Source organism: Acinonyx jubatus, chromosome E1 (assembly GCF_027475565.1).
Source record: "Acinonyx jubatus isolate Ajub_Pintada_27869175 chromosome E1, VMU_Ajub_asm_v1.0, whole genome shotgun sequence".
NCBI lineage: Eukaryota > Metazoa > Chordata > Mammalia > Carnivora > Felidae > Acinonyx > Acinonyx jubatus.
The window spans coordinates 38,136,539-38,162,481 of NC_069397.1; the positions used below are offsets into that span (position 1 = coordinate 38,136,539).

Genomic DNA, 25,943 nt, shown 5'->3' on the forward strand with positions numbered 1-25,943 from the left:
GAATGGGAGGAGGCTAGAGGGAGGACAAACAGGGAGGAGGGAAGGAGGGCAAGGTCCAGGCATCAGTGATCAGCTGGCAGCTTCCAGTCTGTTAGACGGGGCATAGGAAGCAAAGGGAAAGGGAGCTGTTACCCTCCTGGCAATCTCTCATTTCTCTCAGTGGGAATCTGAGCAGGGGTTACAGAGAAACTAGATGTGCTCAAAGTTAATGAAAGAACTCGTGGGGCAGAGGAGACCAAGTTGCCTGAAGAAGGGGGGCCATATGAGATATCCCTATCACCAAATGGGCTTCTCAAGGGACCAAAGGGGTCAACACACCCCCTCCCTCACCCTCATGCAGCATGATCCACCCATGCAGCCTCCGTGGAGGAAACTGCTGCTTTGGGGAATCTCATGGAAACTCCAACAGAAGCTGAACATAAGAACCACTGAACCACGGTTCCACCCAGCTTGGGGCAGATTCTGGGACAGATGGAGAGGCTGCTCAAGAAGAAGCAAACAGGGGTGCCTGGGTGGCTCAGCCGGTTAAGTGGCCAACTTTGGCTCAGGTCATGATCTCGCAGTCCATGAGTTCGAGCCCTGCTGTGCTGACAGCTCAGAGCCTGGAGCCTGTTTTGGATTCTGTGTGTCTCTCTCTCTGACCCTCCCCTGTTCATGCTCTGTCTCTCTGTGTCTCAAAAATAAATAAATGTTAAAAAAAAATTTTTTTAAAGAAGCAAAGAGGAATCCACTACCTCCCCAGTCCCTCTGACCCACCCTAATTTCCCTGTCTCCTTTCCAGCATCCCCAGCCCCTTCTCTTGCCATCTCTGAGGCTCCCTCCACCACTCCAAGGCTGAGGTCCCTCATATCATTCAGGAAGTCTCAACTTGACTCATTTCAGAAAAACCTGAGACCCACCCCCCATCCCCTTTTCTCAGGAGACATGGGCCTCCCCACTTCCAGGGATGCTCAGGGACAGGGAAAGAACTAGAGTGTGGACAGTTTCCAGCTGCAGTTTGACCTCCACCCCAGCCACACCCTGGCCTGGGCCTTGGAATCTTGGCCCAAATCCTATCATACCCTCCATCAGTTTCTCCCCTGCCACTGTCTGTCCCAGTCTGCTCACCCACCCGCTCCTGGAATCAGGCTGGGACACATCTCACTGGATCCTGGGAAACAGACTGTGTAGGCCTATGGGAGTGGGAGCCTGGGGGACAGGTGGGGCCCCGAGTCTCTATTATCTGTGTCCATCTCTGGAGCCTCATTTGACTTCCTGTCATCCCAAGCAGCAGAAACGACACCTTTAAGATCTGCAGAGTTGGTTCCCCTGCCCAGACACCTAACCCCAATTCTCAGAGTTGAGCACAGATGGGAAAGGATCCAGGGAGGGAAACTTTGCCTGGAACCCAAGTGAGGAAGGGTCCTAGAGCCCTGGATAGTGTCATCTTGGTAGTTATCCCCATGGCCCCTTCTGGCTCAAATTCCTTTCCCTCTTGCGTTCTAGGGCAGGAGAGGGAGAGGGAGGGCAAGTGGGGCAGAAGATGGAGATGGCAGGGGAGATGCTTCATTGGCTCCTCTCCCTAGGGAGAGACCCCTTTACCCCCGTCAGCTGGGGTCCCTGAGTCGGAAATTGGTGGGAGGGGGGCATCAGAAGCTATAGCTTCAGCTCAGCACATTATAGGACGCTGGACAGAGTGGGGCCTCCACAGACTCAGAGATGCTCCCTCCCAGAGCAACAATCACTGAAGCCCTCAGCCCTTCCCTCTGCACTCTGGCCTCTGAGTTGTGCTTGTCCACCAGGCAGGCAGCAAGGGGTAAGATAACTGGTTTCTCCCCCATCCTTATCTCCACCGGGGACCAAAGATCATAGGACCCATGTTCTGAGATGCCAAGTAGGCAGCTGGCCGGTTTCATTTTTGCTGTCTGCTTCTCACACTTCGGGCTGGTACAGATGCACTCCATCAAGACCAACCTCTCCTACCGGGACATGCGGGAGCCAGGAACGAAGCTGCCAGGTGCCAAGAGAGCCCAGCCACACACCTGGTCCAGAAGAACCCAGGAGGTCTGGGGCAGGACCCAGCTTAGCACCCACATGCAGCATCCTGGAGCCAGCAGGCTGTATGTAGGTGTGGGAGAAGAGGAGTCCCTCGCTCAGCTCTTCCAAAACCAATTTCTTCCTGCCCTGCAGAGCAGAAGCCTGGGGCGGCCCTGAGGGAGCTCCCGGTCTGAGGGGGAGAGACAGGAACCTAACTCTCGGGGAACTCCCAGGCTTATGGAAGAAATAGGGTCTTTTCTCTCTGGGGAGCTCTGAAGCTGGGGAGACCAAGACCTACCCCAGACACAGAGACTTGAGCATCTACAAAGCCACGTTATCTACAAAAGGAAGTGAACAGAGAGCAGACTGAGTACCCAGGAGCCGAGGGAGGCAGTTAAGGAGCAATGGGTGGGGTGCAGCCCCCACCCTTCCTGTCTTGGGCTCACATGCAGACATTTCGAGTGCAACACTGAGCTCTCCTACAGAGGGGAGGGCATATCCGCATCAAAACCAGAAGCAACCCAACAGCTTATTCCAAGGGGAGGGCTGTGCCTCCCCCATTAGACCCAGGGGAGTTCCGACTACAAACAGTTTTACCTCATCTTGCTGGGTCTTTGTCACCAGCAAGCTTGCTGCCTATGAGCAACGGCTCCCCCAAATCAGGAAGGCAGGAAGCAAAGCAGAGCGAGGCCTTGAGCTCCCAAAACAGATGCCAAGACAAGCCCATTCATGCATTCGACAAACGTTTATTGAGTTACTACTACATGCCAGGCACTGCAGATACAAAGATGAGGACGTCATGGTATCCACATTTGGGGGTCTGACAGGCTAGTGATGGCAGCCCGGGTGATAGTGGCAGGCACAGGGGTCATGTGAGCCCAGAGGGGCATTGAAAGCAAACACTAAAGTTCAAGCCCATCTCTCTTGGACACCACAGCCCTTTGGATGGGTGAAGATGGCTCTGGTGTCTCCAATACTTCAAGTTAGCACATTACGGTACTTCTCAGTTTTTGTCTCTCTCTCCTCATTCCAGGTCTACTGCTACCATACGCCCACACATCTCCAAGTCCCTGGAATCTAGCTTATCTGCTCCCGGTCACAATACTCATTTCTGCACTCCGGGCCATCACTATCTTCCTCTTCTAGAATGCTAAACAAACAAACAAACAAAACAAAAACAAAAAAAAAAAACCTTTGTGTCCCATACTCAAATGAATGTCTGAGGTCAGCTCTCAATTCTCATTCACTTTTGGGGTCAGGGACAATTTTATCATGCAGAGTCAGACCATCAAGGAAGTTTCTTGCAAGGGACGTGTGGGAACAAGCACAAGAGCATGTATGTCCTCTAGAACCAAGAAAACACTGCGAAGTGACATAGGGAAGCAGGTTGAGGAACCAGGCCAGGTGAGAGGGGCTGGCACCCAGGGGCGTGCCCCCATGAGAGCAGCACCAGCTGTCAGAGCTGGCAGTGATCTTCAGAGAGGGGTGGTGAGTTGCCCAAGGTCATACAAGGAGTCAGGGAAGAAATTAACAGGACTAGAACCTCAGGGCCCCTATCCCTCTGGGACTCACACACACACCCTTCTAAGGGGAAGGGACAAGGGAGGGATAGGGAGAAACAAGGTGGATCCAGGGGTGCAAATGAGGGAGCCGGAGGTGGCTAGGAAGAGGGCCCCGCCCACTCAGAGCCGGCCCCACTCCACCCACCACAAGAGCTGAAGAATCTTTGGGAGCATGACGCAGAACCTGTATGTTCGAGGTGGCCAAGGCTGGGGAGGAGCTGGAGGAAGCCACCCTGGAGAAGGAGGGCAAGGCTGGAGGGGGCATTCCATCCCCCTCCCCACTGCTGTGGGGTTCCAAGCTGGCAATCTCCAAGATGCTTCCCCTGTCCCACCCCCATCCTTGCTCACACTTGCCCCTCTCCTCCCCTCCCACAGCCCTGCACTCTCCCCTGCATCCCTGCCCACCATCAGGGCAACCTACCCTCTTCTCCTCCATACCTGCCTCTCACCTAGTTCCCCTAATAACAGCACCCTCATCTTTTACAACTCCCCTCTTCTCTTTTCTAAAGGTCTGAGGATGTTTCCATCTATTGTCTCACTGGAATCCTGTAAGGAGGGCTACAGTGCATCTGCACTCCCCACCCTGGAGTGTTTGGGAAACTACCTGGGCAAAGTCCAGTGGTGCACCCAGGTTTCCCGGTCTCAGTTGGGCTTTCCTTCCCTGCTCCACCCTCTGTCCCGTTCCCATCGTCAGCTGTCCCCAACCCTTCGTGGGACTGCTCTATCGCAGCCACTCGTGGTGACGGGGTGTGTCCCTCTGCCCTCTGCAGGATCTTCAGTGCCCACTGGAAGCTAGCGTAAGGAGCTGAGCTCCCGGGCACCCAACACCAGACCAGCCCCGATCATCTTCCCCTGGGGAGGGGTACCTGCGGGAGGGCACGGAACGCCAAGGCTCAGAAGGTGGTCTCTGTGCCTGGGGGCGGGGGACCCGCTGAGTGAAGTCAAGACGAGACTGGTAGAGCGGGATAGGGTCCTGGTCACCACTGTCCTGCACCCTCACTCACCTAGGCCTGAGCCGGGAACACACGGAGTATCTGGCGCTGCGGGCTGAAGGGGAGGAGGAGCGGCTGGCATTGAAACCCGGAACAGCGGCTGCCCAGCTAAGGAGTGGATGCTGCGGGAGTAGGGGGACCCGGGGGCTGGGCTGGGGCGCTGGGGTTAGGAAGGGGCCTGGGCGGGGCAAGCGCAGTGTAGGAGGCCGGGGAGGGGTGACATGGAAGATCTGGAGGAGGCTAGAGTGGTGAGGCCAGACTGTGAGCATAGGGCGCAGGACCGGGACCCCGGTGGGCATCGTGGGGGGCGGGGCTTAAGATGGTAGGGGCGTGGCTTGGTAGCCTGGGCGGAGCTGAGGGAGCTGGGGCCCTTGTGGGCTGGATGGGGTGACCCGCCTGCCTCTCCAGGGAGATCTCAGCGCACTTGGAGGAAGGCTCCTTTAAGTTGAGGGAGAGACTGGGGCCCTGCCCTGAGGGAGTCTGCTCTCTGTGCAGGGAGAACTCTCCCTCTCCTCAGGAACTTCCCTGTCTTTCCAGCTGTAGGAGTCTCTAGCTGATCATTTCCCATACTCTCTGCCTGATGGATGGGGTCCTGAATCTTGGTGACCCAGAGATTCTGGGAGTCCAAGGGGCAGGGCCAGGGTCTCAGTCCTCTGAATGACTGCTGGAGACTTCTAGTCAACTCAACACCATGCTTGCTGGGTACATCCTCTACCTGCTAGGGGCTCTGCTGAGGGGCGGGAGTGGGGTTGGGTGTCCCTCCCTCATGTGACTGACAGGCCTCCTGGCTTAGACCCAGTGGTAACAAGCCAGACCTGCAACGTAATTTACAGATCTCAGTGAAGAATAAAACCTAGAGGAGTTCTTGCTTAAAATGATTAAGAATTATTATTCAAAAGGTGCTTGGGTGGCTCAGTTGGTTAAGCCTCCAATTCTTGATTTCGGCTCAGGTCATGATCTCAGGGTTTGTGAGTTTGAGCCCCCCCAGCAGGCTTGCACTTACTGCATGGGGCCTGCTTGGGATTCTCTCTCTCCCTCTCTTTCTGCTCCTCCCCTACTTGTGCACTCGCTCTCTCTCTCTCTCTCTCTCTCTCTCAAAATAAATAAATAAACTTTAATTAAAACAAAAAAAGAGTTATTCTTCAAGATGGCAACAGGAAAGCATTAAACCAAGCTGGGGTCCTGTGTGACTTCATAGGTTGCATGCCCATGCAACCAAGCTACAAGCAGATCAATCAGGGTCCAACCCCTGTCATTCCCTTCTCCCAAGGAAAAAGCAAAAGGTGTAAGCCCACCTAGCCTCCATTCATTTTTCCCCCAAAGAAAGGAGAATACATATTCTTACAGGGATCTTCTCTCATTCTCTCCTGGAGGGGAGTGAATCTGCTGCCCCAGCCAACACACACACACACACACACACACACACACACACACACACACACACAGTTAGCCCCCCGAGCTGCCTTACAATCTCCTGCCCACCAAGAGAGGGAGAGAGAACATGCTCATGTCTCTCACACCACCTCCTCTCCTTTTCCCTCTTCAGCGTTGAGCGAGGAGCACCAGCCGCTGCTATGTCTGTGCAGAAAGAAGTCCTTTCCTACAGACAGAGCTGGTGAGGGGCCTGGGGATTGCAGGACAGGTGTGAGGGATGACAACTAGGGTAAAATGGAGTTTGAGCACTAGAAGAGATCCGGAAGTTCATGCAGCTCCACCCCCTCCATCACAGATGACCTCTCTGGCCCAGAGAGAGGAAGGTACTTCTCTGGGGCCACACAACAGGCTCCTAGCAGAGCTGTCTATGGAACTCAGGTCTCCAGACTCTTAATCTGTGCCCGCTTCTGCTCAACTCTAGCACTAATGGGCAGAGGGGGTCAAGGGTGGGGTCAGGGGCTAGAACTTAAAATTTTACTGCAGATCACCTCTGAAGCTGGTGGTTCCCCAAATGCAAACCATCCCGTGATGCTTATTCTCTGTTGTGCAGATGGAGAACACTCTGGACCAGAATTTCTTCTAGGGGGTGGTAGGGCTCTTCTGCCCTCACTTCAAACTGCTCAGGGATTTCCTGGCCAGAGCTGAAGGTGACCCATGCCCTGGTGGGACTCTGCAGCCTTGACATACCAGGGATGGACCCCTCTATACCAGAGACCACAATGCTTTGTCACCACTCTGTGCCCTGTATGCCTCTTGTCTTTCAAGTGCTGAAAGGCCTGAACATCCGCTTTCCCCTACTAGGGCTAGGGAAAGCAGAGTGGGGCTCTGCACAGACCCAGGGGAGCTGGTGAAATGGACAGGCACTTCAGCTCCAAGTTCTCTTGGAGGCAGACCTTCAAAGGCTCCATCTGGCACCCAGTATCTTTTACAAGGATCTGGGGGCTCTGTCTTATCAGGAGGGGCCTAGCAATCACAGCCAAGGAGGAGAGCTTCTCTTCTGTCAACCATGACATGAACAGGAGCACCAACACCTACCCCAGGTGCATCTTGAGGGACTCAGGAAGAGCTGGGGCGCTGGGGGTGATCAGCTGACAGAGGAGGCATCCCTGGATTTGGACTGGGTGTTGGCAGTGGCCTCCTTGCCCAAACCAACCTCATAGAGGGGTTGGCAGCGGAGGGCTGGGGACGGCGAGGGCTGACACCTTGAAGTTTGACACACTTTTGTAGTTCTTCAGTACAACTTTGGGTTGAGGAAGTGTCACAAGACCCTGAACAATGTCTACTCAGCCAGGAGTTTGGAGGTGTCTTGGGTTCCAAAGCTGATTTGGGAATTTGGGAAAAACCCTCAAAGTATTTTAGGGGATAAGAAAGAATTATGGGGGTTTTACTTTGTTCAGAAAGGAGAATTTATGGAAGTATAGCTCCCAGTCTGCAATCTACACCCGAAAACTTCCAACCTCCCATAGGAAATATAAAATACAATGCCTCTGAGGCATGTTCTTCCTGCCCTTCTACCAGAGGGTTACACCTCCATTTCAGCCTGCCTTCCTCCCTAGCCCTTTCACCTCTTTCTACTCAGAGAAGATCTGGCAGTATGTCTGTGCCAGCTTCTTCCCATTCTTGCCAGGATCAGTACCTTCCACCCTTCTGAACTCCACCAGCCTACCTCATCTCTGTCCTCTTTGGCCTCTTCTTGAGAAAATCAACAATAATAAAAGGAAAATGGGTAAGGAAATAACAACCTGTCCCAATGTCTGTATCTGCAATGCACTCTATGGGTCAGAGAGGCATTCAGGTTCCCAGAGAACAGGTGGCTTCCTCCCCTAGGCCAGCTCCCTTCCCTCATCCCCATCTCCTAGCAACTACATGCAAATTACAAGCTTGGTGCCCACAGTAAGGGTGATTATCGCCATTACCTCTGTTGAGTGACCACCAGAGGGAGATAGAGAGCAAAGCCTGCCGCCTAAAACAGCACCAAGCACCACCCAGCCTCCTGTTTTCAGTAAGTCATTTTAAATTCACCTAAAGAGTTCTTACAAATTAGTCTAAATTAAATCTCTTCCAGCACAATTTAAATTATATCCCAGATTCCTCTGATTGTAAACCAGGACTCTGAGGAAAAGGAGCCTCTGGAAGAGGCCTGATCCGTAAGACTATGAGGCAGGGGGACTGGGAAAATAACAAAAATTACAAAGCATCCAGATGGGGGGGCGGGGTGGAGGGGGGGGTGAGGAGCAGCACAGGAACAAGCCTGACATGGTTATTTTTATTCTCAAAGTACAAGATCTTTAACCTAGCTGACCCCGCAAGCCCTTATTTCTTCTCTTTGCATTGAACCCTCAAAGCCACCCTTTCTGAACGCCATTAGGCAGTTTGGCGGATGGTTCAATGAGACAGAGGTGGAATGGAGTGGCATGAGGAGAACAAGGGCAAGTCTGGTAGAGTCCAGAATGAATGAAGGAGGGCAAGAGAAATGAAAGGAGCAAGACTTCCAGGTCAGAGGAGAGAAAGCTGGCCAAATGGCTTTTGAGGTCCTCAGAGAGAGCAGATACACATGTGGCTTCTTGAAATCACTGCCCTCCGGATCTTTGGAGGATGGCCTGGACTGGAAACCTTGGCCTGCAGCCAGTGGAAAGAGGGTAGACACCAACAAGAAACTCCCAAGTCTCACTGAGGCAATGGTGGGCCAGTGAGAAGATGGGGAGGGGGCCATCTAAAGGATGAGAGGGGTGGGTGCCTGGGTGGCTCAATCAGTTAAGCCTACGACTCTTGACTTTGGCTTAGGTCATGATCTCATGGTTTGTGAGTTCAAGCCCCAGACTGGGCTCTGCGCTAACAGCACAGAACCTGCTTGGGATCCTGTTTCCCTCCCTCCCTGCCCCTCTCCCACTTGCTCTCTATCTCTCTCTCAAAATAAATTAAAAAAAAAAAAACTTTTAAAAAATAAAAATAAGTAAATTTTGAGAGACTGCACAGCCCAGGACTATATGCTGGATTGCAGTGGCATCAGTCACATCAATGCAGTGATTAAGAGCCACAGAAAGGAAGAGATGGAAATCCAGGAAGAACCAGGACAACAGGTAGAGATGGAAAGAATATAGCACATACACCTATTTCTGCACACATGCGCCCATGTGACAGAGACTGAATGACTAAAGACAGCCTTCCCACACAGCCAAGCCCTTGGTTGGAGCTGTTGAAGGAGGAAGTGGTAGATGGCCCCACAAGAGAGGTCTGGGGTACAGGAAGGAAGGTGAGCCAGAAGATAGGGGGCAGGGACTAGAGACCCAGAAGGTTTTGTTTTATGACACAGAGAGATTTGGGAGCATTTGTCATATTGAATGAGACTTTGGAGACAGAGTTGTAATTCAGTTTTTAGGGAGTTTTGTTGAGTGTGGTGTGGTCCGATCTCCCCCATTAACCACCAGCCCCTCAAGAAAACCTCCAGACAGGGTGGGTGCCTGGGTGGCTCAATCGGTTAAGCATCCAACTCTTGATTTCAGCTCAGGTCATGACATCACAGTTCATGGGTTCGAGTCCCATGTCGAGCTCTGCGCTGAGCATATGGAGCCTGCTTGAGATTCTCTCTCTCCCTGTCTCTCTGCCCCTCTTGCTCACACTCACACTCTCTCTCTCTCTCCCTCAAAATATATTAACTTTTAAAAAAAGCTTTTTTAAAAAAGAAGAAAACTTTCAATAAACATATAACTTGCCTTCGTGGTTTTCAAGGCTGCATTTCCTATTGGATGAGTGGTACTGAGGAGAGCCTCAAAGTTAGAGCATGAAAACAGACTCAGTTGTATTCAGGTTATATACGCATGCAGACGTTGACTCGTGTCCCAACACTAAAGGAGTCTTGCTTGGAAATGTCTTGATTTGTCATCTAGAAACCCAACCAGGTGTGTAAAGTCCCTTTTGAAATTCCTTCTAGGCACAGACTTAAGAACAACTCCCGAAGCAGACATGCTCTATAGCCTTGCCACTAATTCCGCTCTGCCTCTGCCTGTGCATGTGCGTGTAAGTGTGGGTACGATACTCCATGAGGAGCAGACACGCTGAACACAGAGCAGCAGGAAACCCCTTGGTCTATCTACATCTCTGCCTACACAAGCACAGGCAGCTAGCAGCGCCACAGATATGTATATGCAGCAAAAACCAAGGGAGGGAGGGAGTGATGTGCAGGCAGACCAGCAGAGAGATGCGGGACAGCTTCTCAGCTGCTCTTTCTGCTGGGATCTGTGGACACACGGGGTTTCTTATCCCTTTATCATGCCCACAAGGCCTTACCATGTATCCTACATACTTCCTGATGACCACAATGATGACATAACAGAGATGCCGCCTTCATCACACCTGCACGCACACGCACACACACGTGCGTGCGCGCGCACACCTCCCACTGCCTCTCTGTTGCCCCTCTCCCAAACGTGCCTTCTTTCCTCTCCTCTCAGCCCATGAAGCCAACCTTCAGTGGCCACCTCTATCTGGTCTGGCTCCCTCCACCCACGCTGGCACCTGTCTGGCAGCTCCCCACCCCCTCAGCCCTCAGGAGGCCAGGGCCCAGGGCCCGGGGCAGGGCACACGTGGAACAGGTTGATGCTGTTCTCCTGGAAGTAGAGCAGGATAGGGGTGGGGTCACTGGGGCAGGCGGGGTCCCTGGAAGCCTACATCCTTGCCTCCAGAGAAGCATAAAGCGGCAGCCTGTCCTGGTGAGGGATAGTCACTCTCTCAACCTACAGACTGAGAGCCGGCTGCTGGACAGAACCTAGAACTGCTCTCTGGTAAGAGCCTGATGACAGCAGGGGAGGTGGGGGGTGTTCGAGGGATGAACAAGAACATGGGTGGGAAGAGAAGGGCCTAGAAGTCCCCTAGAGCCCTGGGGGGTAGGTGTCTTCATAGGCCTTGGAGAGAGAAGTGAGGAGTGGTCCTGTGAGCTCCTCTCTGGTGAGGAGGAGACAGCACTCACCTGATCCCTTCCCAAAGGCATCTGGCTGGCCCCAGGAGGTTGGCCTGGCCTGGCCCTTCCAGGAATGAGGAGTAAAAAAGGCACACTGGAGCCCATGCAGTTGGCAGGCTGGTCCCATGCACCTGTACGTGTGCCTCCTGCTTCCCTGACTCTGTGAGGTGCCCAAGGGGGCTGTGAGGCAGTTCCAGGCCAGCTGCTGTGTCCTCTTACAGCCACAGGAATAATCCAGCTGTGCCAGCTGGCCACCCAGCCAAAGCACCTGGACTTGAACCTCAAAGACAGAAACCTAAGACTCTGAAGGTCAGGCTCTTGCAAACCCCACATTCTCCAGGGCCCTCTCACCCCAGTATGTGCCTCCCAGGGCCACATTCATTCATTTCTTCATTCATTGTTTCCACACACATTTGCCAAGCTCCAGGTCTGCACCAGGCACTGTGCTTGGTGCTGATGCTACAGGGATGACTAAGACCCATTTCCTGCCCTCTGGGAGGCCACAATCAAGTAGGCGAGAGTCAGGTGCACAGATCACAACAACATGACATTGCAGGTGTTTCGGAATGGCATGTACAAAGTGCTTTGGGGACACAGGATAGAGTCACCAGCTGCCTGGAGAGGAGTGAGAAGGGAGTCACCAAAGAGGTGGCCCAAAATGAATCTTAATGAATAGGGATTGGAAGGGGGCGTATTATAAGCAGAGGGAGCAAAGGCAAATGCCTGGGTGTATTGGGTAGCACCTGGAGGGAAGTGGGTCTACTCGCGCCCAAGAACCAGGAGGTGGGCACAAGGGAAGTACAGGGTACAGGGAAGTGACCCCCCCACCCAAAGAAAGGACAACCGGGGCAGGTAAACAGCATCTGCCTCCTCAGGCCCTCGGCACCAGTGGTGGCTGCCTCCTTCCCTGGCATCCCAGGTCCCCACTGTCACAGTTCTCTGGGGAAGACGAGGTGGGCACAGCTGTATGAGAGGAACTTTACTTGCAGCACTAATGAAATGCTCTAGCCAGGCTCCGAGTCCATGAAGAAAATGAATACAGGGTGAGCAAAGAGCCCTTGGCAAACAGAGGGAAGGCCTGGCTTCTCTAAGCAGCCCTGTGACTTCGGGAAAGTTGTCTCAGCTCTCAGGGCTGTGTCTCCTCGTCGTAAAGAGAAGACTCCTTTAGCTCCTTTCAGCTCTGACATTCCTAGAATCCAGGCATCTTGAAGCCCCACCCCCCACATACACCCTGAGCCCCATCTCTCTCTGCAGGGGCCTTCCCATGTCCTGGTCTCCCAACTTGTCACTCTCCTGTCTCCCCCCAACCCCCACAGAGAAAATGACCATATTTGAAAATGTCACCCGGGCCCTGGCCAGACAGCTAAACCCTAGAGGGGACCTGACACCCCTTGACAGCCTCATAGACTTCAAGCGCTTCCATCCCTTCTGCCTGGTGCTGAGGAAGAGAAAGAGCACTCTCTTCTGGGGTGCCCGATATGTCCGCACTGACTACACCCTCCTGGATGTGCTTGAGCCTGGCAGCTCACCTTCAGGTTAGTCTGGACACGGGGTTGAGGACGGAGGGGTGGGGCCAGGCACTGGCTTGTGAGGAGGAGCCCAAAGCTCCCTCTGCCCAGATGTGGTTTGGTGTCCTGTAGCCCAAAGTTCTCCCAGAAGGCGAGGGAAGAGGAACGCCTGCCAGCCTGGCCCCTTTCATCTTCTCTCTCCTGCAGATCCAACAGACTCTGGGAACTTTAGCTTTAAGAATATGCTGGATGCCCGAGTGGAGGGAGAAGTGGACATGCCAAAGACAGTCAAGGTGACGGGGACTGCAGGGCTGTCCAGAAGCAGTACCCTGGAGGTCCAGACACTCAGTGTGGCTCCCAAGGCTCTGGAGACCTTGCACCAGGAGAGGTGAGAATGAAAGGGCTGGAGGGCTATCAGGATGGGGTGGGTGGTGCCTGGAAAGGGTGCTTTGGGCCCTGAGCTAAAGGGCAGGGCCTTCACACTGACCTTCACCTATGTGGTCACCACAGGAGAGTTCTTGAAGATGACCCTTCTGGCCCATGAGTGCCTCCAGGCCATTCCCTAACCATTCCCCCCATCCTTCCGCTACCTCCAGTACCACCCCCCTACTATCATATACACACATGAGGATGCGTATGGTCACGTTAACTTGCCGTGTGACCTTGGAAAAATCACTTGTCCTCTCAGAACCTCAGTTTTCTTTCCTGAAAAATGATGGGGTTCAACGAAAATCTCTAGGGCTCCTTCCTAAACTATGACTCTATAAAATACACTAAAAAAGGAAAGGGTCTTAACTGCTCCCTAGTGAAGCTTGGGCACAGAGTTCTGCTCCCATAAATCAAGCCATCTGCTCAGTCCCATCCACACACCAGGTGCCCTCGGGAATGCTGCCCCAGCAACACAAGGGGTGTGGCAGATGCCATGTCGATGTGGTAGTCTGGACATCTCAGATGTTTGGCTTGACAGGGAACTAACTTTTAAGTTAGTTAAGTAGTGGTTGAAAGAAGGAGATGAGGACTGGGGAGGCAGGAAGGAAGGGCTGGGGTGCTTAGAAAGTCACCCAGTAAATATTTATATAGTCTCACTGAGTACAAAATACCCTACTAGGTGCCAGGGTGCACTAGGACATCTTTGTCCAAGAACCTTGCAATCTAGGAGTTGGGGGCAGGAGAGATGTACAACAGTGACTATAATCAATCCAAGGTGAGAAGTAGTAAGTGCCAAGTAGTAAGTAGTAAGTAGTAAGTGAGAAGGACTTTGCCTGAGTTTTGTGGCAGGCCAGAGGGACTTCTGGCTGGGGAAATGAAGAAGGACTTCAGAGGAGGCAGCCCATGATCTAGGCTTTGAAGGATGAGTAGAAATTGAACATGCAAGTCTGGGAGAAGGACATTACAAAGGCACATGGGTGAGAAACCTCAGAACCTCTAGGGAGAATGAAGAGCTGGTTTGGCAGGAGCAGAAAAGGTAAGAGTAGAGCAAGTGGGAGGTGGTAGGGAGGCCTAGACCATGGAGGGCCCAGGTGTCTGGTCAAGGAGGTGGAACTATTCTGTAGGCTTCAGGGGGACCCTGATGACACCTTGATGTGTCATGATTAATCTGGCCACATGAAAGGAAGCTAGAGGAGGAGGGACAGGAGTTGGAAGGAGGCAGACTAGGCAAGACACCGTTCCATTGTCCATCTGAGATACAAAATGAGGATCTGAGATATAAAATGAGGGAAGAGCAGTCAGAATAAAGAGGGGGGAACCGTTGGGGCTGGGGGACCTCTGGGGTGACAGAATAGACTGGACTTGACAGCCGACTGCAGGGTGAGGGAGAAGGTTTCGTCAAAGATGGAGATCCGATGTACAGCAGGATGATGACAGTTCATAACTCTATACTGTACACTGGAAATTTGCTAAGAGGGTAGATTTCAGGTGCTCTCACCACACTCACACACACACACACACACACAAAACGGTAACTATGTAAGGAGATGGATATGTTAATTAGCTCAACTGTAGTAATCATTTGTCTATGTATATGTCCATCGAAACACGTTGTGGGGCACCTGGCTGGCTCAGTCGGAAGAGCGTGCAGCTCTTGATCTTGGGGTTGTGGGTTCAAGCCCTACATTAGGTGTACAGAGTACTAAAAAAATAAACTTAAAAAAACCATGTCATATACCTTAAGCGTATACAACTTTTATCAAAATTAATTAATTAATTAAATACGTGAGAATTTTAAAAAGATAACTCTAAGATTTGACCCAAGTGATGACATTAACAGAAACAAGAAGCCTGATTTTAGAAGTGTATTTGGAGAGAAAGATTGTAAGTCCCTTTTGGACGTTTTGAGTTTGCGGGTCCGGTGAGACATTAGCGGAGGGGCCACAGTTAACGACACTGCATTGCATATGTTGGACATCTAAAACCAATATGATGTTATATGTCAATTATATCTCAAGTTTAAAAGAAAAATTTTTTAAGTTTATTTATTTATTTTGAGACAGACAGATACAGCGTGAGTGGGGGGATGGGCAGAGAGAGGGAGACGGAGAATCCCAAGCAGGTTCCGCGCTGTCAGCACGGAACCCCACACAGGGCTCGGACTCACGAAACCATGAGATCATGACCTGAGCCTATACCAAGAGTCAGATGCTCAACCGACAAGCCACCCAGGTGCCCCTAAAAGAAAAATTTTAAGGCAGTTAGAAATGAGGGCCCAGAGCTCAGGAGAGAAGTCAGGTGAAGATCCCTGTGTGGTGGTGAGCCATATAACGATGAAAACTATAGGAAGGGGGTTGGGGGCAGGGGAGGATGTTCGAGAGAGTTCAGACAGCAAAGAACTGAGAACAGAATCTTAGAGAATGTAAAATTTTAGGGAACCAAAGAAACTAACACAGGACATGTAGACAGAACGGATAGGAATCAGAAGCCCAAAGGGTGGGAGCAGAAGCAGGGTGGCACAGTGGGACTGGAAGCCCCGGAGACAGAGTCACAGGGAGGTTTTGGCCAGCAGGGGTCAGTGTTGTGCAGAGTTAGGGAAGGTCTTTGAATTTGGTGGGCAGGAGGTCGTTGGGGATTTCAGTGGAGGAGGAGAACCAGAAGCCAAATTATAAAAGAATTTAGGAGTGGACAGGAAGTAAAGACTGTGTATGGGCGTAGCTTTCCAGATACTTGCCAAAGAAGTGAAGGAAAGAAATGGAATGGTAATTTGAGGGAGTAGAAAGATCAAAGCACACGTTTATGTGGGCAAGCAAATGGGGTCAAAGGAACTAGGGTTAATAGCAGAGACAGGATGAGAGATGGGGACAAAGGACCCCCAGAGAGATGAACAGGGCTAAGAACGGGGTGGGGGGGAGAGAGGGGAAGGCACCCCAAGGCAGAGGGAAAAGGGGGAAAGAGCAACCAGAGGGGCCTGTTCCGGGCCAGAAGCTGTGCCAGCTGATTTCCCAGTTTCCCTCTCAGCAACTCTGCAGGGAAGGGTAATTATCCTCATTTTATAGATGAGGCACCCAAGACTCAAAAGTAACTGCTCTGCTAGTAAGCGGGAGATCTGGGCTTCAGCCTCGGTCTTACTCCAGAGTCCTCACCCTTTCCCTGACGCCACCATGCCTAGCTCCTGGGAATGACCGAAGAAAAGAGAAGCTCATGGCCCATGCCTGGAGAGGTTCTGGCTGATTCCTTAATGCTTCCTCTGCCACAGGAAGCTGTCAGCTGAGCACCCGTTCCTGAAGGAGATGCGAAACCGAGGGGAGAACTTGTATGTGGTGATGGAGGTGGTGGAGACCGTGCAGGAGGTCACTCTGGAGAGAGCTGGCAAGGCGGAGGGTTGCTTCTCCCTCCCATTCTTCGCCCCGTTGGGACTACAGGTTTGGTTCACACACGCGCACACACACTTACATTTAGCCTCTCTTTAGAGGCTGTGTTAACACATTAACTTTACCTCATCGGTGCCCACCCAGGATACTAAAAAGGACCCCCTCGTTCTTCCTGCTTTTCAAGATTCAGGCTCCTGTCGGCCAGACACAAATCCTCTCTCTGGCAAGGGTGCCCTGGGTGGGTAGATCCCTGTGCCAAATGCCACAGGGAGCTATCAAGGAAGGGGAAACTCATAGTCATGGATCTTCCCTCATGGTGCTCCCAACGTACAGGAGAGACACCCTTGCTCTTAGAAAGTTCTCAGTCTCATGGAGGAGACACACAGGTTAAAGCCCAGAGAACACAGGCTTAGAAAATTCGACATAAATAAGTAATGGTCTACATACCTAAATCTAGTTTGTATAAATCTTCAAGGGATGAGTTGGAGCTGAGAGTAGGATTAGTCATGGAAGGCTTCTCAGAGGAGATGAGCACAAGACAGATGGCGAAGAGGAAGAAGGCACCGGGGCCTGTGGAAGCTCTCAGGTGGGACAGAGATGCACAGGCAGGTGACGGAGCAGGTCTGGCCACTTCCTTCATGTGTCTGAACCAGGAAGAGAGATAGAGATTGTTAGTGGGATGATGCAAAAGAGCTTTGAAGCTCATTCCATGAAGTCCAGACTGGTGGAAAGACAATCTGGGACACCAGTAAAGGGTTTTCAACTTCTTATCTCCTCATTTCCCCCTCCCCCACCCCATGTCTCAGAATCTCTGCAGGTTCATAAATCCTCATTGTCTGATCCTAGGGATCCATAAACCACAAGGAGGCCGTAACCATCCCCAAGGGCTGCATCCTGGCCTTTCGAGTGAGACAGCTGATGGTCAAAGGCAAAGATGAGTGGGGTGAGCAGACACTGGCATATTCTCCCCTCAAGACAAGAATTACCCGCATTAGTACTAAGGCATCCCGGTCCCGTCTTGCGGCAAGTCAGGGAATAGTGCAGGAGTGTACTGTAATGTGGCCCACCTGCCGGGGAAAGAACTGCAGAGGTTGCTCTGGAGAGGAAGTGAAGGAATCCCTGGGTTCTGAGCATCTCCTCTGTGCTAGGCACTGCGTTAGCTGGGGAAAGGGGACACGGAGATGAACAAGCACAGCCTCTGCTCTCAAGAAGTCTGTGGCCAGTGGAGGAAACATCCATAGACACCAGTACTAGGATGCAAGGCAGAAAATAGTGTTGTCATGGGAAAGGATTTACAGAGAAAGAAAAGGGTTCTTCTAGCAATAGAGGTAGATCGGGGGTTAGGTGAGGCATTTAGGGACAGGGACCTACCTAGCCCTTAGCAGAGCCCATGGACTTGAGAATGGAGAAGGGAAGGTGGGTAGCTGTTAAAGGTCCTCCTGTTCTCCCCTCTCTTGCACCTTTACAGATATTCCACATATCTACAATGATAACATGCAAACCTTCCCTCCTGGAGGTAAGTGAAATTGCTACCTGGTTTCCCATATCTTCTGCCCAACCCTGATATCATCTGCTAAAATCCTGTACCCTCTAACAGCATATACCATAGTCCCCCAAGGAGCCCCTGGTTTTGTTTCCCAAGTCCCCAAAAATATCTATCCCCAACTTTAGGCAAGACAGATAGAAGCACATGAATACTGCCCTAGAGAGACAGAGAACCAGAAAGACAGACCAGAAGGCACCACTGGAAGCAGAAATGAAACTTGGAGGCATTGTGTGTTCCCAAATTGGGGGGGGGGGGGGCGAGCTAACATAGTCTCTGTGTGTTTTTATAATGATCACTGATAAAGCCACCTTGACATCCACTCTAGATAAAAAAGCACAAATAGGTTTTATACTGACATATGTGCATTGTTTCTGTCTTCAGAAAAGCCAGAGGAGAAGCTCACCCGTAAGTGTTTCCTCTCATTTCGCTGCAACTTTCTTGACACAGATTTTTAAAACTCCAGTCTTTTTCTGACAACGGGGAACATGGCAGAGCAGGTCTCGGCAAACAACTGTCCCCAAAATGTGGCAGAAATTCCAATAGCTTAGGAAAAAGTGGTGGAAGGGGGAAGTCTTTGGGCAGGATACCCAGGTGGTCTGATGCCTCAAAGGGCCTTCTTAGCTATAACCTGTCCCATCTGCAACTCTGCCATCCACACCCAGCACCCGGGACGGGAGCCACTGAGTCACCATGATGCCAACTCAGTCAATCCGGGAGCCCTTTTTCACGTTGCATTAGCTTCTCTCCTGCCCCATTCCTGCCTCCCACAAATGGAGCAGGTGGAGCCTTAAGATGGCTGGGATATCCCAGGAGACAGGATACATTTCCTAACCCCCATTAATGTGTCATCCCCTGGGTATGGCTACTGTTTCGGAGGAGTACATTCTTGTTTTTTGTTTTCCCCCTCAGTTATCCTGGCATCTGATGCTGGTAAGGAATTTTGTAAGTTTCTCCCATGACTTTGGCATGAAGACAGTGGGGTGAAGGGAGGGAAAGGGAAGTGCTGAGTCCCAGGTCCTGGTGATTGGAGCTACTTCCAGGAAGCCACTCTCCAGGACATATTCTTAGGATGCAAGGCCCCTGGAGAGTCAGGCCAAGATTCAAGCTAACCTTGATCTACCCACGTCCATGGATATAGACCCATCCATGCTAGCCTTCACTCAGTCGCCAAAGTCATTCTTTGTCAACTAATTCATAAGAAGGAGAAATAGACTTTCCTTCTCAAATTTAGCTGGAGTTTTGAAGAAAGGGGAATCAATTGTCTACTGCTGCAGAATGGGGCTTGAGAACCCAGGGACAATCAACTCCCCCCTTAGATATTAATGTGGGTCCTGGTCCACCTCCTTGCCCAGACCATCACCACAACTCCTTCCACAAGTCAAGGCTAGCAGAAACTTCACAATCCTGTTCCTTGGTCAAGAAGAAAGAGAGGCGAGGCTCAGGCTGGGAGCAGAGCACAGGGACTTGAGGGAGGCTGAGTGAAGGAGCCCCGCAGGCAGAATGCTGACTGAATGGGCAGGCTGCCAGATGGCAGATGGTTTGTTTACCATGTTTACTATCCCAATAGGGGAGGAACTTGAGGACTTCAAGACACTAAAAGAAGAAGTTCAAAGAGAGATCCAAGAAGTGGAAAGGCTGAGCCAAGTAGGGCAAAGCTCCCTGCTCACCTCCCTCAGCAAACTTCTCGGGAAGAAAAAGGAGCTACAAGACCTGGAACTCACGGTGAGGTCGCAGAGAAAGGCTGCTGGTAGACACGTGTGGGTGTCACAACTGGCAGGGGGAGTCAACAGTAGGTGGATGTCTCCCTCCAGTGGGTGGGTGTCCAGGTGCCCCCCAGACTGCCAGGCGGCCACTGCTCCCTCATTCCTCTGGAAAAGGGCAAACGATGCAGATTCCCTGAAGGCACGACAGAGGGTGGGCAGCAGGCCAGCAGGCCCTTTTCTTGGAAAGAGGACTGGAACATTTCCTTTCCAGAGTCCAAGGCTCAGGGACCAAGAAATCCAAGGTATCCAGTACTTTTTATGACTTTGTACCTTGATAAAGAAGCAAGGACATGAGTTAGCACATCTCCAGGGACTGTTATGTGCCAGGCACTATGCTTGGCCCCTTCATTGTGTTATCTTACTTAGTTGCCCACCTTTCCCCACAGCTTGAAGGGGCTCTAGACAAAGGACATGAAGTGACCCTGGAGGCACTCCCAAAAGATGTCTTGCTATCAAAGGAGGCTATGGGTGCCATCCTCTATTTCCTTGGAGCCCTAACAGGTAAATGGAGAATAAGGTCTTCATTTATATACATTTTCGGCGAGAGGAATGAATCACTGAATGAATCCCCAGATATACAAATGAATGAATGAATGAATGAATGAATGCCAGGCAAATTATACCACAGTTAAGTAGTATATACCTACATTTAAGGAATTTGGTTATAGGGGTGCCTGGATGACTCAGTTGGTACAGCATGTGACTCTTGATCTCGGGGTCATGAGCTCAAGTCCCACGTTGGGCACAGAGATTGTTTTAATAAAATAAAATAACAAAAATTTTAAAAAATTGGTTGCCTTCCTAAGGCATCACTTGGGCACCTTGGATAGTCTGGGAAGGTGGCCTAGTCTTGCTAATAGAGGTTGGGAAGTAACCCTAGCTTTACCAGCCACGTATTTAAAATTTCTACATATGGCTAAGCTCATCACTTTTGTATCAAAATTTGTTAGCTTTATTTGATTTTATTATTTATTTTGAGAGAGAGAAAGCGTGAGTGGGGGAAGGGCAGAGAGAGAGAGGGAGAGAGAGAATCCCGAGCTGGCTCTGCACTGACGCGGGGCTCCAACCCACGAACCGTGAGATCATGACCTGAGCTGAAGTCAGACCCTTGACCGACTGAGCCATCCAGGCACTCTGAAATTTGTTAGCTCTAATTTCAGAGAGTAACATCTTCTGATCTTGCCCTGAATTCTCTTCTTCCCTCTGCATGAAACATTGCCCCTTAGAAAAATGCTCTAGTCCTTCAGGAGTAAGCTGAGATGTTTGTCCTCTTAAAAAGTCTGCCCTCAAATGCCAAGACCAAAATAGACCCCTCGGCTATCGTTCCATCACTCCCTTAATACCCTGTATTGTCACTGCACGTGGCTTTGCCTTCTCCACTACACTGCAAGTTCCCTGAATGCAGGGGTATGACTTTGCTGACACACCCAGAAAAGGTGCCTAGCATAGAGCAGCAAGCATTCAACCGTGGATAAATGTGTGGATTAACTAACACTGACGTTCTGGAAGGGCATCCATTTCGAGTCTGTAATCCCCTTCGTACCCACACCACACACTTGTTTCTCTGCTTTTCTTTTCCCTCCAGAGCTAAGTGAAGCCCAACAGAAGCTGCTGGTAAAATCGATGGAGAAAAAGATCCTACCCGTGCAGCTAAAGCTGGTGAGAAAAAACAGCAGGTGCTAGAGAGAGTTTGGGAGGGAGTCAGCTAGAACCAGTGGAAAGACACAGACTGAGCCTAATGACAGACTGTCCTGAAGGGCCTCTGTCATATCACAGGGGCTCATGCCCATGCTCATTTTTCTCCGTGTTCTCCCTTTTTTTTTTTTTTTTTTTTTTTGCTATTTTATAACCAGAAGTAGAAGAGTAAATTTTGTGCCATTATCTAAGTTTTTCAGCTTGAGACGTCAGAAAACTCTGGTTTTGCTTATTCACAGCCAAGTGATGTGGGCAAATCTCTTAATGTCTCTGAATCTGTACAATAGGCCTAAAAAGAAAAGCACTGGCCACTGTACAGAGCTTTTAAAAGGCCCACATGGAGGGGCGCCTGAGTGGCTTAGTTGGTTAAGCGTCCAACTTCAGCTCAGGTCATGATCTCATGGTTCATGAGTTAGAGCCCCTCATTGAGCTCTGTGCTGACAGCTCAGAGCCTGGAGCCCATTTCAGATTCTGTGTCTCCCTCTCTCTCTGCACCTCCCCAGCTAACACTCTGTCTCTCTTTCAAAAATACATAAACATTAAAAAAACAAAAAAGGCCCACATGGAGTTGTAATGTAATGAGAGGAGTTATAATAAGAAAAAGGTAGCCCTCTTTGTGGTTATGTGTTAGGAGAAAGGAAGAGACGTTTCCAGTTCTTTCTTTTCATGCTATTTTGGTTCCTTGCAGGTGGAGAGCACAATGGAACAGAATTTCCTACAGGATAAAGAGGGTGTTTTCCCCCTGCAGCCTGACCTGCTCTCCTCCCTTGGGGAGGAGGAACTGACCCTCACAGAGGCCCTAGTGGGGCTGAGTGGACTTGAAGTGCAGAGATCGGGCCCCCAGTACATGTGGGACCCAGACACCCTGCCCCGCCTCTGTGCCCTTTATGCTGGCCTCTCCCTCCTGCAGCTCCTGACCAAGGCCTCCTAACTTGCCTCTTCGCTTGCTCCCTGCTTCCTGAATGCCTCCCTACCTCATTGTGCTGTGTCCTTATCACCCAAGGGTATTTCAGAGCCACCAGGCTGAAGATGACAGAAAACCTAGCTGATCACCTAAGATAAGCAATTTCCACTTGTCCAGCTCTATCTCTCCCCTTCCCCCTGCAGTTCCGCAACCCATCTGCTGGTGCTTAAATCCTCTAAAAGTAGAAACTTTCAAACTTTTAAAACTATGAACCATGAACCATTTCAGCAAAACCAAAACGAATTCATTTCTTATCCCAATCCCTCCTGCTTATGCTTCCAAAACTCAAGTTTTACTGGCATTAATGGAAAATATTATTTTACTTTGGGTGAAATGTCTTCTGGTGTTTTTTTTAACTTCTGCCAAAGAAAAAAAGTAGACCTTATCACACTACATATAGATCATATATACATGAATACTATTATACTGCCTGCAGTATAATTCTGGGAAATGCCCAGAAAACAACTTATGAGGGTATAGAATGTGGAATCTAGCTTCTAAAGTGAGAAGATCATCAAAGCAGGTTGTCTTCAAAGAGGAGGCTTTAGGGTCCTCTGGACTCGGGTTGAGAGACTGGGACGGGCTTGTTCATGATACAAACCCAAAACAAGAGTAGGACAACTTTCAAGTGTACCAAATAGAAAATACAGATGAGTCTTAAGGGGCGCCTGGGTGGCTCAGTCGGTTAAGCGTCTGACTTCCGCTCAGGTCATGATCTCCCAGCTCGTGAGTTCGAGCCCCGCGTCGGGCTCTGTGCTGACAGCTCAGCGCCTGGAGCCTGCTTCGGATTCTGTGTCTCCCTCTCTCTTTCTGCTCCTCCCCCGCTTGTGCTCTGTCTCTGTCTCTCTCTCCCAAAAATGAATAAAATGTAAAAAAAAAAATTTTTTTTAAAGAAAATACAGATGAGTCTTCAAAAAAAAAAAAAAGCACCCAAGAATAAGACTGACCCGTAACTTTTAAAAAGAAATTGTGATATTATCTTATTTCACCTTTCTCTCTTCTGCCCTCAATTCAGGGTGGTTGTGGGAGGAAGTAATGTGGGCTTACAATATGGACCTGCAAATATAGATACTGCAATCTTATATAACTACTGGGTTCATACCATCCTCCTCTGCCTGAAGCTGGGTTTTAACATCTTTCACCAATTTCTTTTAAAGTAGTTTTATAGGTGGAATAATTTCTCCAAGTTTTTTGGCCCCAGGAGTCAGACTCTCCCCTCCATAGCCACCCCCCTCCCCCGACTGGTTCCCTCACTCAACAAGAATTCATGATCAACTGCCAAAAGCTTTGCGTTAAGCCATCCTCCCCCATTCTGGGGCATCTTTCAATGCCTCACTACATTGCTCAAAGACATCCTGAGTAATTATCTGCTGACTTGGTTGTTTTTCTCTTGTGATGTATACTTAATAAAGAGATGATCTAACACCCTAACTATCCAGAAAGGTAACTTCATAAGGATGAACAACAAAGCTTGTCTGTTTTCTCCTTTACCCTTCTCACCCACCTGAGTGACAGATACGGTGTTATGAAGAAGAGGCTCTAATGAGTTTATTCCAGTGATGATTCAAAAGTTCTGTTATCCATCCCACAGCCCAAGGCAGCACAGAGACAGTTAGGGAGGAATTGGTCAAGGCATACTCCCTAAAATCAGACAACATGTTTTTCCATTTAGTTCAAGGAGCTATTTGCAGCAATAGTATGACAAGGGGGAGACAATATCCTTTCTACATTTGAATATAAAGAATATGGTCAAAACATATTCCTCTGCTCTCTATGACCTTACAACAGAGCTAGATTGTTTTGTAGGGTCTGACCTGGTTTAAAACTCAGAACTTCCCACAACTAACTTACAGTTTTTATTACAGGGAGTGGGACATGGGTACGAGGTGGAGAGAGAGGCTTTATGTGAGCATGTGGATGATGGATCTTTTCCTAATGATTCTCCTCAATTTGAGAAACACATGGTAGGAATCTAATATAATTCAGCTAAGCAAGGGAACCAACCGATCCTAGTGGACCACCTACATAATCACAGTCTTAGAAGTCTGGTCAGCAAGATTTTATTAAATGTAACCCCTACATTGGGTTAGGCTATATTGAAAATCATTTAAATAGGCCTAAATTTGGGAACAGAGATAGTCTTTTGTTGTTTTTAATATTTCTTACTATAAATTTTCAACAGTAGTAACTGATTATTTGGATAATGTTTTATTAAACTAGCTACTATACACAAGCTATTACACATTTTATTGCAGATTTTTGCTCTGGGGAGTAATTTTTAATTGTATTATTTGCTAGAAAATCAGCATATAAGACGTCTTTATATAAGACATTATCTGTAATGTTTTTTATGCTGATTTTCTAGAAAATAACACAATTTGGAAGGGACCAAAACATGGAAAAGAGCGTCACACAAATTGTATCTGAAAGACAGCTCAATCGATTATCCTCTAGTTCTGAAATTCTCATTTTGTAGCTGCTTTCCTCTTTGCAAATACTCTTCCACCACAGAGTTTTCTAGTGCTGCCTAGGAAATCTAATTTCAGTACATTTATCCCAGGTTTCGTGTAAGTTTTTAAAGTTTGGGAAAAAATAGGTCCTTATTTACTAATATATCTTTTTCAAACTAGATTTATGTGCAAAGTTAAACATTAACTATTAATATACTTCTGTCACTCTGTAAAAAACAAACAAACAAACACCTCAGGACTTCCATCAAGAGAAGAGATACAAGTTCCAAGTTAGGGAGGGAGGGGTTTTTTTGGTTTGTTTTTTGTCTTAAGAAGTTGGAACCTGTATCCTCCTCCTGCAGAATCACTGGAAGATTCCTTTGAAAAATAAGTGGACAGGGTTTCTGGTTCAACTTCATCCCCCTGGGGATTCTTAGATTCTCTTTAGGTACACTATTATTCTGCTCCCCGTTTCACTACAGTGTCTGGAGGCAAACAGGCACCCCGCAGACTCCCTGAAGCCTCTCCCAATAGGGGCTTCCACCGGCTTTCCTCCCGCCTCACAATACACGGCAGAGCGGAGCTTCTAGCAGACTACATTCTAGGGCTGTTTTTATAACCTCGCGCTCCGAACATGCTGGCCCTGTGCCACACATAGAGTGGTCCCGTATATTTTATACTGGAGTGATTGTACACAAGGGTACTCTCCTCCCCACCCCACCCCCATCCGCCTTCCCAGGCTACAAAGATTCTATGCCTTACTTTCGGCACTAGCTAAAATCTGACAAGAAGTCTGAATCCCATTGAGTTCCTCCTACTCTCCAGTTCGGGGCTCACATATCTCTTTCGTAGCTTCTGCCCACGCGCTGGATGCACTGGACGGCGGTTGAGTACGAGCCTCGAGAATCTCGATCGCTATCCTAAACTGGGGGCAGACTGAGCGAGTGGGGGCAAGAAACCGCCCGGCAACTCATGACGCCATCACGCCCTGCTCTACGATAAGGCCCTACCTACTCCACGTCGATTCGGGCGCTCTTAAGAGTCCGCGGTAACCCAGATTGGAGGCTGAGGGGACATCTCGTGGACGTGCGTGGAAATGCACCCGAGAGGAACACAAGAAAATCAACACACTGAAGCACTCCAAAGAAAGCGGGGCAAACCCATACAGGCTCCTCCCCGTTCCTTCCTCGAAGATCCGCCTCCATCCTGCACCTCGGCTGTTGATTTCTTTCCCTTTTGTGGACTCGGCTTTC

At 49.9% G+C, this 25,943-nt stretch overlaps 1 protein-coding gene and 1 long non-coding RNA gene across 3 annotated transcripts; one reads left to right on the forward strand and one right to left on the reverse strand.

Annotated features, from left to right (window-relative positions):
- Positions 1 to 778: 778 nt before the first annotated feature.
- LOC106980565 (uncharacterized) lies at positions 779 to 25,821 on the reverse strand. The gene is made up of 4 exons (XR_001431104.3): positions 25,453 to 25,821; positions 23,745 to 23,881; positions 16,720 to 16,916; positions 779 to 3,166 (listed from the first exon to the last, which is right to left on the reverse strand). It is a non-coding gene; the product is annotated as an uncharacterized LOC106980565 (long non-coding RNA).
- On the forward strand, positions 10,649 to 22,899 carry GSDMA (gasdermin A). Of its 2 annotated transcripts, none has more exons than XM_027033844.2 (12): positions 10,649 to 10,785; positions 12,278 to 12,496; positions 12,677 to 12,857; positions 16,158 to 16,323; positions 17,119 to 17,215; positions 17,741 to 17,788; positions 18,200 to 18,223; positions 18,728 to 18,760; positions 19,386 to 19,540; positions 19,968 to 20,082; positions 21,167 to 21,240; positions 21,965 to 22,899. In XM_027033844.2, exons 2-12 carry the CDS (start codon positions 12,283 to 12,285, stop codon positions 22,205 to 22,207), a joined length of 1,350 nt encoding a protein of 449 aa, XP_026889645.1. In that variant the 5' UTR covers positions 10,649 to 10,785; positions 12,278 to 12,282; the 3' UTR covers positions 22,208 to 22,899. The 2 variants fall into 2 exon arrangements, with proteins under 2 accessions (XP_026889645.1, XP_014934094.1); XM_015078608.3 differs by having other exon boundaries at positions 18,728 to 18,748.
- Positions 25,822 to 25,943: the final 122 nt, after the last annotated feature.